Here is a 12,126-nt window from a genome sequence, read left to right as displayed (position 1 = left end):
GCTCTGCTAGGGAAGGAGCAGGAAAGGGAGAGTTACTAATTAGTAGAGTTTTAACTCTGGGATCACCCTCAGGGTCCTAAGGGACCTTACAAAGTTCCCCAGATGAATGCAATCTTTCTATGTCTGTCCCTCTCTTTCTGACTCATTTCACTTAGCATGATCCTTTCTATGGAGTACCACTTGTATGTAAATTTCATGACTTCATCTTTTCTAACAGCTACATAGTACTCCATTGTGTAGATGTACCACAATCACAAATCACAAATCATCCTGTTATTTGTCGATTGCCTCGAGCAGGCCCCAGCAACGTCTCCTTCATCCTGGCCCTGAGGTTATATTCAAGGCTCTTTAGGAGAATGAGACCCATCACTGTTACTGGTATTTGGCATATTGGGTACGCCACGGGGAGTTTGCCAGACTCTGCCGTGTGGGCAGGTTACATTCGGTAGCCTGCCCGTTTGTCAAAGTAGGAATGAGATGACATAATAAGATGTCGCGCAGCCGCAAATGCAGCCACGCGGTTCTGGGATCTGGTTTTTATAGTCTCAGAGTCTTGGCTGCTGATGGGATTACACGGCACCAGGGGGCCAGTTGGTGGGTGTGACCCCCGCCTACTGGAATTTGGAGGATCTGGGTGGAGGATGCTTGACTCCAATCCGAGTAGACTTGGAGATCTCGGCCCCGGAACCCACGTAGATGTACCAAAGTTTCTTTAATCAGTCATCTGTTCTCGGGCATTCAGGTTTTTTCCAGATTCTGGCTGTTGTAGAGTGTTGCAATGAACAAACAAGTGCAGATGTCATTTCGACTATACTTTTTTGCCTCTCTGGGATATATTCCCAGGAGTGGTATTGCTGGGTCAAATGGGAGCTCAATTTCTAATTTTTTGAGAATCGACCATACTGTTTTCCAAAAGGGCTGAACCAGTCGGAATTCCCACCAGCAGTGAAGGAGGGTCCCTTTCTCACCACATCCATGCCAACACTGGTTGCTTTTGTTCTTTTGGATGTGGGCCAGTCTCTGTGGTGTGAGATGATATCTCATTGTGGTTTTGATCTGTATCTCCCAATGTACTTTGAGTGTGAACATAGCTTGTGTGGCCTGCAGCATCTCAGCTGGGTGGAAACTCGTCTCTGGGTGGGGTCAAAGGACGGGGGGTGCAGGGTGGCAGTCTGAGCAAAAGTCATGGGGGAGGGACCCCAGGACCTAGTGGAACCAAGAATCTTTTGGCATAGCCCCCAAGAATTGTTGGAGTGAGGGGTCTACATGCCTTGCCTGCGACTGAATGAGGTTCGATCCTCTGCACCACATCCAGTCCCCTGTGTACCACCAGTTGTGATCCCTGAACGCAGAGCCAGGAGTATGCCTTGAGCATTGCCAGGAGTGACTTAGAAACTAAAAATCAAACAAATAAAAATTGCTGGAGCCAAGCTGAACCGGGCTGCATCCTGTTGAACAGTGGCCAAGGTGGGGCGGGGCTCAGGGATGCTGTCCCAGAGGGCAGGACCTGCGCTTTTAAATCCCTGGCCCTCCCTGAGTGTCCCTGTGCATCCCATTGCCTTGCCATGGGTCTGGAGCTGTACCTGGACCTGCTGTCCCAGCCCTGCCGTGCCGTCTACATCTTCGCCAAGAAGAATGGCATCCCCTTCGAGATGCGCGACGTGAACTTCCTCAAAGGTGGGACCAGGATGCCCCTCCCCGGGAGCTGAAGTTCTCCCCCAAAACCCAGAGCCTCCCCTAAACAATGCAGCCTCACAACCCTCCTCACAAGTGCCCCGCTGTGTGTTCTTGGATAAGCCATAGGCCTTCTCCGAATTTTGCTTTTCTCTCTAAAAAGGAATCAAATGCCAACCAGTCCATGGAATGGGAGTTGGGAATTTATGGTCAGGCAGGGGGTGGGAATTTATGGTCAGGCAGGGAGATCAAATGGCACTGTAGTTGCTTTACAACTAGGAGACCAGGGTTCTATCCCTGACACTCTGGTCTCCCAACATCTTGGGGGGTGACCTTCCCTCTCCAACTGCTTCCCCCAAAGAGAGAGAGAGAGAGAGAGAGAGAGAGGGAGAGGGAGAGAACCATGAGGTTAGGACACATTTTTGTGGGAACTGGTTCTGAATGATGGAACCTCCCCTCCTAGCTCAATGGTATAGTTCCAGCTGAGTTCCAGCTCAAAGGAAATAATCTTTGTCCACCTGCAGCCGCTGACTCCACTGTACTGCTGGAGGGCCAGAGGACACCCCTGAACCCAGACTGGGAAGGTGGGGAGGGAGAAGGAAACAGGCCGAGCCTGGGCCAGCCCTACCCCGGGAGGAGGATCCAGCAGGTGTAGCTTTACCCTGTAGGTCTCTGGCTTCCTCTTCAGGATACACGGTGAGCAAGGACTTCACTGATATGAGCATGCTGCAGAGGATTCCTGTTCTCAAAGATGGTGACTTTGTCCTGAGTGAAAGGTACTTTAACCCCTTGTGCCCCTGACTCTCCACCTCATCCCTGTGGGCCCTGTGAGTCAGTGAGCGCTACAGTTGAGGGGCAATGGATAGCAGAGAGCCTTAGGGGAACCAGGGGTGACACACCATGTCTCTGCACTGGTGTTGTCTCAGTCTTCTGAAGCCCAGTGTTCTCTTCATTTCCAGATGAAGAGAACAACAGCAGCCAGGACAGGGTGATGATGAATGCAACTGGAAGGGCTCTGCTGGACCTGGGCCAGTCCAGCCACCAGGCAGGCAGCTACCTGCATGAGGCTTGGGGATCTGTCAGGGTCACTCATGCTAGATCTGAGAACACGCCTCCCCCCCCCCCCCCCCCCGTGCCCACCTGTGCATCTCGACATGAGCGATGACTAATCACATGCTGGGTGCCAGCCCTATGCAGAGTTCCAAGGGAGCCAGGAGCCACTTTTGAGTGCCAGAGACAAGGCATGACACCAATGTGACCCTTAGCTTGTGCCTGTGCCAAGGGCATCGGAGTCCCTGCTTCCTAGGGTGGCTGTGGAGATATCCAGAGACAAGGAGTTTGGGTGGTGGTGATTTTGTGTGGCACCAGGGATCCTGCCCAGGTTCTCATACATGCCAGGCTATCACTCGTCTGCCGAGCCACATCCCTGGCCCAGATCTGAGCTTCTTAAAGTGCCAAGCAGAAGGTCTCCCCTAGAGATGACACCAGAGACAGAAATCCGGGGAGTCAGGGAGGCACAGGGGCGGGGGAGAGGAGGTGCCCAGGGATCTTGGGGTGGGAGGTGAGGCGGGAGGAAAGGCCTCAACTGCAGAGAATCTCCAGGGGCCGGGGGGGGTGCTGGGAGCCCCTGGTGGTCTGAGCTCCTTCTTCTCCGCAGTGTGGCCATCATGATCTACCTGAGCACTAAATACAAGACAGCAAATCACTGGTACCCACCTGACCCATCCATCCGAGCCCGCATCCATGAGTACCTGGGCTGGCATGCTGACTGTATTCGTGGCACGTTTGGTGTGCCCCTGTGGGTGAAGGTGAGAAGCCCCATCAGAGGTGGCTGATGGCCTTGGCGGTGGGTGGAGGCAGAGGCCAAGACCAAAGCCCGGCCCACTTTTGCTCCCTCAGGTGATAGCACCCATCAGCGGGCTCCAAATTCCAGAGGAGAAAGTGGAGCACAACAAAGTCCTTATGGACAAGGCACTGCAGAAGCTCGAGGACTACTTCCTGGGGAACAAGGCTTTCCTCGCCAGCCAGGAGGTGACCCTGGCTGACCTGCTGGCGCTACAGGAACTGATGCAGGTATGAGCTGCCCCCCCGGCTGTTGTGCCCTTCCTACTTACACCCCCTGAGTGCTGGAAATGCTGAGAAAGTCAGTCCTTTGCTTGGGTCAGTGCAAGCTTCTGGCTGAACTGGTGCTGAAGCCCTGGGCTTACGCTTGGCTCCTGAGGATGGGGTCTCAGCTGGTGCTCTTGGGTCCTGCCACGGGCTCCAGGGGTTTGGGGAAAGGGCCTGACACTATGCTGGAGCTCCTGGAGTTTGGGACAAGGTAGCCCATATACACACACATATATATATATTTTTAATCCTTGTTTCCCTAGCCTTTGGCTATGGGCTATGACCTGTTTGCAGGACATAAAAAAATGGCAGCATGGCGTAATCGAGTGGAGAATTTCCTGGGTGCTGAACTGTGTCGGGAAGCCCATGGCCCCATCTTGAACATCCAACATGTGGCCTCCACTACAACCATCCCACCACCTCCCCCAGAATTCTATACTTACTTGAGGCTTCGCATTGCTAGGATCCCCTGAGGGGTGGGAGAGGATGGCGGGGGGCCAGCTTCCCAGAAGACTAGCAATAAAGACACATTCTGTTTCTTGAATTGGTGTCCTTTTAGTCTGTCTGCTGTCCTTTGTAACTGGTTCCAGGAGGAACTGGTGTGGCTGACCATGCCTTGGGGACCACAGGGTTGACTCATGGAAGACTGAGACGGCAGATTTAAAGGGCAGATTAAAATCAGTACCATGAGATGAGAGATGCATGCTGAAAGTGGACTATAAACCGAACATGATTGCCACTCAATGTCTCTTTTGCAAACCACAGCACCCAAAAGGAGAGAGAAAACAAAAGGGAATGCCCTGCCACAGGGGTGGAGTGGGATGGGGGAATGGGGGAGTGGGTGGGTTACTGGGAGCATTGGTGGTGGAAAATGGGCACTGGTGAAGGGATGGGTATTCGATCATTGTATAACTGAAACCCAAGCACGAAAATTTCTAAGTCTACAACTGTACCTCATGGTGTTTCACTAATAAAAATTAAAAAATAAATAAATAAAAAGTTATAAGAAAAAAATCAGTACCATGAGTTGGTAAACTAACTGAAGAATGAGAGTCTGGGCCCAACTATTCCTGCCTTGTGTGCTTGGGGAACCATATATGGCACTGGGGATCAATCTGGGGTCAGCTGTGTACGATCAAGTGCCTTAATCCCTGACCTATCTCTAAGGACCATCACTGGTGGTTTTGTTTTGCTTTTTGGACCTCACCCAGCAGTGTTCTGAGCTTACTCTTGGCTCTGTGCTCAGAGATCACTCTTGGCAGGGATTAGAGCCCCTGTTGCGTGCCAGACATGTGTCTGTCCGTTTCCTAAGTCCGTCTCCATCTATGAGCATTCTGCAACTCCGAGCTATGGCGGGTGTGTAGGCTTCAAGTGAGGGATGACCACGTGGGTCCTGCCACAGCCCTTCCCCACCCCCCTGCCAGGTTGCAGCAGAGGATCTGTGAGAGGGGTCAGGACACAGCAGACTCAGATGGGGGTCTCTCTGCTGCCCCCACCTTTGTTGCTCTGGTTTGGTCTCGGGGCCACGCTGGCATCGGCTGTGGGTATCCCTGCTGAGTGTGTTAGGGAGTCCGGCAGTGCTGGGGATGGGGGCCTGGGCCTCCTGCATGCAGACTTGGTGTAGGAGCTGCCTAAGCTCTCCCCAGGCCCCCACCATCGTCAGTCTGAGGCAGGCGGGAGGGTGGGCCAGTGCTGGGGGCCTCTCCCTCTGTTTCAATTTTCTCTTTCTGGTTATAGTTTATGCCCCCCTCTTCTACTCCTCCCTGTGGCCTGGATACTAGAGCTTCCCCGGGCAGGGCTGGAGCAAAAGTACAGTGGGTAGTGTGCCTTCCTTGCACACGGATGACCTGAGTTTCTTGCCGGGCACTCCATATAGTCCCCCGTGTCCCTTAGCACAGAGCCCTTAATACTGCTGGGCATGGCTCCCAAATGAAAACATAAAAATTAAATCCCCCTATCTATTTTCTTCCCCCAATGCTGCAGTGACCAAGGTCACACACTCTGGTCTATATTGGCATGGCTGCTTGTTGAGGTCATTCATTTGGGTTGCTCGCCGGGGGTTGCACAGTTTTTAGATACACAATGTACCAATGCCCATCCCTTCACCAGTATTGACATCCACCAATGTCCTCACTTTTAATAAATTAATTAGTGAATCACTGGGCTGGAGTGATAGCACAGCGGTAGGGCGTTTGCCTTGCAAGCGGCCAACATGGCCGACCCAAGTTAGATTCCTCCGCCCCTCTCGGAGAGCCTGGCAAGCTACCGAGAGTATCTCGCCAGCCCGGCAAAGCCTGGCAAGCTCCCCGTGATGTATTCGATATGCCAAACACAATAACAAGTTTCACAATGTTACTGGCCTGCTCGAGCAAATCGATGAACAATGGGAGGATAGTGACTGATCGTGATAGTGATAGTGATTAATGAATCACCATGAGATACAGTTACTGATTCACAAACTTTCGTGCTTACGTTCAAGTCATACAATGATCGAGTACCCATCCCTCCACCAGTGTCCATTCTCCACCACCAGTTGTCCCACCAGTATCCCTCAGAGGCTGGGGGGGGGGGGGCGCGGGAGAAATGGGGGAGAAACTGGTGGGGGAAATGTCCTCACTTTTGCTGATATGCCCCAGGCTGCTGTGACTGGATGACTGGCAGAGGTAGGTTTGCAGTCAAAACTTAGCCGAGTTGCTGGGGGGGGAGGGGCAGGGGGCTCTGGTGATCCTCTGTGCAGTGGGGAAGGCAGCTGACAGGATGGAGCGCTGAAGAAGGCTGCCCTTCCACCACCCTTCCTCTTCCCTCCTCATCCTCCCCGCCCCCTCATCCTTCAGGCTCTGAGTTGGCCTCTGGCTATTGAAACTTGCTGGTGAATTATGCCAGTGGACCAGAATGCAGGCATGATTAGGTATAAGATTGACCATACACTTTGTTGGGGTGCTGGGATCCCAAGACTGCCCAAAGGGGGTGGTGCCAGCCCTCCCCTCCTCAAGACTACAGGGCAGGCATTTCACTTGCTACTGAGCTATCCTCCAGGACCCTAGAGTCACTGACAACGTGTATTTTGAAGAAAAGCTGTGGGCTGTCTTTGAATATTCAACTCAACAGATTGACCTTAATTGCTTGGCAGATAATAAGCTGAACCCTGAGCAGGCTCTGGGCCCATTCAGCCTCAGCACAAACAGGCTCAGCTGACTGCTTGCTTGGTGCAGGGGTGTGTGTGTGTGTGTGTGTGTGTGTGTGTGTGTGTGTGTGTGGTGTGTTGGGGAAGGAGCAGGACCTCCTCTTCCCTAAATTCCAATTTCAAAATTCAGGGAGTCCTGGGAAGCATTCTGATTTGCTGGCATAATTCAGCAGCAAGTTTCAACAGCCGGGCCCAGGCTTGTACCTGAAGGATGAGGAAGTGGGGGAAGATGAGAAGGGAGGAGAAGAGGGGCGGTGGAGGGTCAGCCTTCCCCAGCCCCAGATTCTGTCAGCTGCCTTCGCCCACCGAACAGAGAGTCCCCACGGCCCTCTGGCCCCCCCGCAGCAACTCTGTCGGAGAACAGTTCTGACTGCGCAGCTGCTGCCCCCGCTGAGCCTGGGCATATCTGCAAAAGTGCCCTCTGGTTGGCGACCTCTGAGATCTCTGCCACTACCGGCTTCTGCAGGAAACAAACCAAAAACGCAACCCCCAAGCTCTCCCGCGTGGCCACCCCTACGCGGGACAGGGGGAGGCCTGTGCCCAGGCACGTCCTCTGGCAGTGGGCACCGAAAACGCAGGACAGCGCATGCCCGCCCAAAGCCCTCCTCCTCTCCCGGCGGGTCTCCCCCTCCGCCGTCCCCCTCCTCCTCCCACCCCGCGCGGCCCCGCCCCGCGTCCCGCCGTGCCGGGGCAAAGCGGTGCAGCTGCGAGCTCAAACTTAGCCCACCCGTCGCGGCCAGCAGCATCGCGGCCGAGGGGACACTCGCCTCCCGGACGCAGGGGCGAAGGTTCCGGAGTGGCAGTCCAAGCGAAGGTCGACGGGGTGGGCAGGGGCCGGACGGAGCCGAGCGTCCAGCTGGACGCCAGCCGAGCTGGGGCGGGCCCCCCACTGGCTCCAGTCCCAGGAGGGCGGGACCCGCGCACTGAAGTACCGGGTCCGCCCTGCGCAGACTTCGTGGAGGTCCCCGCCATGGGTCTGGAGCTGTACCTGGACCTGCTGTCCCAGCCCTGCCGCGCCGTCTACATCTTCGCCAAGAAGAATGGCATCCCCTTCGAGCTGCGCACCGTGGACCTGCTCAAAGGTGCGACCGGGACGCCCCCCCCCCCCCCCCCCCCCCCGCTCTTGCTCAACCCCCGGAACCACCAGCTAGCCGCCCCCGCGGATCTCCGGCTGTGTGGCCTTGGTTAAGCCACAGGTCTTTTCTGAAACCTCACTTTTCTCTCTAAAAAGGAATCAAATGCCACCCAGCCTGTGGAGCGGGGGATGGGGGTGGGAGTGATGGAGATTGGTGGTCGTGGGGGGATAAGCAAAGTCGCTTTGTAACTGGGACGGCCCTGTTCCAGCAGTCCTGGAGTGAACAGCCCCTGTCCCTGTCCCACCGCTTCCTCCAGCGCTGAGCACACACGCAGAACACACAAAGCAGCCCTGAACGACGAGAGAGAGAGAGAGAGAGAGAGAGAGAGAGAGAGAGAGAGAGAGAAAACAAACCCCAAACCTGGCCAGGGTTCAAGACCATTGTTACAAAATTGAAACTGGAATGGTGGAACCTCCCCTCTTCCTTTCCCTTGGCCACTGCAGTTCCCGCTAAAGAACTTCTCTTCGTGCACCTGCAGCAGCTGGCTGAGCTGTAATTCAAGTCCAGCTGCAGGAGGGCAGGAGGCCACCCCTGAGCCCAGGCTGCTGGGGGAGGGAGCAGGAAACAGGCAAAGCCTGGGCCGGTCTTGGGAGGAGGACCCGGTAGGTGTGGCTCTGCCCTTAGGTCTCTGTTTTCCCCCTCAGGGCAGCACCTGACCAAGGACTTCACCCAGGTCAACAGCCTGCAGAGGGTTCCCACCCTCAAAGATGGTGACTTTATCTTGACTGAAAGGTACTTTAACCCCCTTGTGTCCCTGGCTCTCTGCCTCATCCCTATGGGCCCTGTGAGTCAGCGAGAGCCAAAGGTGAGGGGCAGTGGACAGCAGAGAGCCATGGGAACCAGGGGTGACACACCATGTCTCTGCACTGGTCTTGTCTCAGTCTCCTGAAGCCCAGGGTTCTCTCCATCCCCAGACTCAAGAGCAATAGAAACCAGGACAGGGGCTGTTTGGCCATGTCCAGGAGAGGTATAATGAATGCAAGCTGGAAGGGCTTGCTGGACCTGGGCCAGTCCAGCTACCAGGAAGGCGACTACCAGCATGAGGCTTGGGGTCCTGTCAGGGTCACTCATGCTAGATCTGAGGACATGGTTCCCCCGGTGGTGCCCACCTGTGCATCTCGACATGAGCGATGGCTGAGCACATGCTGGGTGCCAGCCCTATACAGAGTTCCAAGGGAGCCGGGAGTCACTTCTGAGTGCCAGAGACAAGGCATGGCACCAGTTTGCACCTTAGTTTGTGCCTGTGCCAAGGGCATCAGAGTCCTGCTTCCTAGGGCAGCTGTGGGGATATCCAGAGACAAGGAGTCTGGGTGATGGTGATTTTGTGTGGCACCAGGGTTCCTGCCCAGTTTCTCACACATGCCAGGATGTCACTTGGCCACTGAGCCACATCCCTGGCCCAGAACTGAGCTCAAAGTGCTAAGCAGAAGGTCTCCCCTAGAGATGACACCAGAGACAAGGGAGTCAGGGAGGTGCCGTGGGGGAGGGAGGAGGTGCCCAGGGATCTTGGGGTGGGAGGTGAGGCAGGAATCAACTGCAGAGAATCTCCGGGGGCCTGGGGGGCACTGGGAGCCCTTGGTGGTCTGAGCTCCTTCTTCTCCGCAGTGTGGCCATCCTGATCTACCTGAGCACTAAATACAAGACAGCGGATCACTGGTACCCACCTGACCCATCCATCCGAGCCCGCATCCATGAGTACCTGGGCTGGCATGGTGACTGTATTCGTGGCACGTTTGGTGTGTCCCTGTGGGTGAAGGTGAGAAGCACCACTGGAGGTGGCTGATGGCCTGTGTTGTGGGTCGAGGCAGAGGCCAAGACCAAAACCCCAATTCTGCTCCCTCAGGCAATTATACCCCTCAGTGAGCTCCAGATACCAGAGGAGAAAGTGGAGCGCAACAAAGCCGCCATGGATAAGGCGCTGCAGAAGCTTGAGGATTTCTTCCTGGGGAACAAGGCTTTCCTTGCCAGCCAGGAGGTGACCCTGGCTGACCTGATGGCACTAGAAGAACTGACGCAGGTGTGAGATGGCCCCAGGCTACTGTGCCCTTCCTATTTCCAACCCCTATATGCCAGAAATGCTAAGAAATCCAGCCCTTTGCTCAGATCAGACAAGTTTCTGGTTGAACTGGTGCTGATAGGTCAGAGAGATAGTACACTGGCTAGGATGCTTGTCTCACACATAGCTGACCAGGATTTAATCTCTGGCACCTTATATGTTCCTGGGCTCTCCAGGAGTGATCTTGAGCACAGGGCCATGAGATAGTACAGCTTGTAACGTGCTTGACTCACAAGTGGCCGATCAAGTTTGATCCCTGGTACCACATATAGTCCTCTCAGCCGCACCAGAAGTGATCCCTGAGTGCAAGCCAAAAGCAAGCCCCAAGCACAGCAGTGTATGGCCAAGCAAACATAATAACCAACCAAACAAAGAAAACCTAATGTTGCGCCTTTCCCTCATTCTTATCTTCTGAGTATGGGGTCTCAGCTGGTGCTTTGGGGTCCTGCCATGGGCCACAGTGGGTATCACAATGGAAAGGGCCTGGCACTGGGCCAGGGCTCTGGGAGTTGGGGAGTTGGTGACTCTTTTTTATAATCCTTGTTCTCGTAGCCCTTGGCTGTTGGCTACGACCTGTTTGCAGGACATCCGAAACTGAAAGCATGGCATAAACGAGTGGAGAACTTCCTGGGAGCTGAACTGTGTCAGGAAGCCCATGGCCCCATCTCGAACATCATGCAACAGGTCGCCAATAAAGCCATCCCACCGCCTCCCCCAGAATTCTATCCAAATATGCTGCTTCGTATTGCCCGGATCCCCTGAGGAGTCGAGGATGAGAGCTGATGGTTGGGGGCGGGGGGAGTAGCAATAAAGATGCCATGTTATGTTTCTTGTGTGCGTGCTTTGCGTCTTTTTCATCTCGCTGCTGTGAACTGGCTCCAGGAGGAACTCTGCAGTCAGGCCTTTGTATGGCTGACTTGCTGCTTCTCAGAGGTGACCCACGGAAGACTAAAATGCACAGGTTTAAAGAGCACCTTAGGGGCTGGAGAGATAGCACAGTGGGTAGGGCATTTGCCTTACATGCAGCCGACCTGGGTTCGATTCCCAGCTGCCCATATGGTCCCCTGAGCACCGCCAGGAGTAACTTCTGAGTGCAGAGCCAGGAGTAACCCCCATCCATCGCCACGTGTGACCCAAAAAGCAAAAAAAGTAAATAAAAATAAAGAGCAGCTTAAAAAGCAGCTTAAATTCAGTACTATGAGATAGATAAACCAACTGAAGAATGACCAATATCAGTATTTAATATCTAATTTTTATTTATATCTTGGTTCTAGCCACACTATTTCTGCCTCTGTGCATAGGAATCACTCCTGGTAGTGCTCAGGGGACCATATGCATGCTGGGGATTGAACTGGGGTTGGCTGTGTGCAGGTCAAGTGCCTTAATCCCTGTACTATTTCTATGGCCCATCACTGGTCTTGTCTTTTATTTTTTTGGGTCACACTCAGCAGAGCTGAGAGCTTACTCCTGGCTCTGCGCTTGGGGATTATGCCTTGCAGGACTTGGGGGACAATATGGGGTCCTTGGGATCAAAACTCTTAGGGCAGGAGAGATAGTTCAGGATGTTAGGCACTTGCCTTGTGTTTAAGTCACTTTGGCTGACCCTGGTTCCATCCAAAGTATCACACATGGTCCCTGAGCTCAACCAAGCACAGAGCCAGGAATAGTCCCTGAGTACTTCTGGGTGTGACATTCCCCCAAATTAATTAAAACATGTTACTAGGGGTCCCTTGGAGGGGAACGGGTTGAGCTTTCCTCCCTGCCCCGACCAGGGCTCCGGCAGCCGAAGACCTCCAGGACCAGCCACCACCATGCTGAGACCACTCTCCGCACTCATGAAGGTACTGGCAGAGGGACAAAGCCACGCGGGTTCCGGGGCCGAGATCTCCCAGCCTACTCGGATTGGAGTCGAGCATCCTCCACCCAGATCCTCCAAATTCCAGTAGGCGGGGGTCACACCCACCACC

At 54.4% G+C, this 12,126-nt stretch overlaps 2 protein-coding genes across 2 annotated transcripts; both read left to right on the top strand.

The window, feature by feature from the left end:
- Nucleotides 1-1,534: 1,534 nt before the first annotated feature.
- Nucleotides 1,535-4,327, top strand: LOC130029764 (glutathione S-transferase theta-2B-like). Its single transcript, XM_056120793.1, has 5 exons — nucleotides 1,535-1,677; nucleotides 2,363-2,450; nucleotides 3,332-3,482; nucleotides 3,574-3,747; nucleotides 4,047-4,327. Exons 1-5 carry the CDS (start codon nucleotides 1,566-1,568, stop codon nucleotides 4,254-4,256), a joined length of 735 nt encoding a protein of 244 aa, XP_055976768.1. The 5' UTR covers nucleotides 1,535-1,565; the 3' UTR covers nucleotides 4,257-4,327.
- A 1,994-nt stretch (nucleotides 4,328-6,321) lies between these two features.
- Nucleotides 6,322-10,988, top strand: LOC130029876 (glutathione S-transferase theta-2B-like). Its single transcript, XM_056120964.1, has 6 exons — nucleotides 6,322-6,446; nucleotides 7,918-8,049; nucleotides 8,748-8,835; nucleotides 9,709-9,859; nucleotides 9,947-10,120; nucleotides 10,712-10,988. The coding sequence occupies exons 1-6, from the start codon at nucleotides 6,434-6,436 to the stop codon at nucleotides 10,919-10,921; spliced, it is 768 nt and encodes a 255-aa protein (XP_055976939.1). The 5' UTR covers nucleotides 6,322-6,433; the 3' UTR covers nucleotides 10,922-10,988.
- Nucleotides 10,989-12,126: the final 1,138 nt, after the last annotated feature.

This window comes from Sorex fumeus, unplaced genomic scaffold (genome assembly GCF_029834395.1).
Source record: "Sorex fumeus unplaced genomic scaffold, SorFum_2.1 ptg000043l, whole genome shotgun sequence".
Taxonomy (NCBI): domain Eukaryota; kingdom Metazoa; phylum Chordata; class Mammalia; order Eulipotyphla; family Soricidae; genus Sorex; species Sorex fumeus.
The sequence above is the reverse complement of the archived record's forward strand: the minus strand, read 5'-3'. Positions and strand labels throughout refer to the sequence as shown.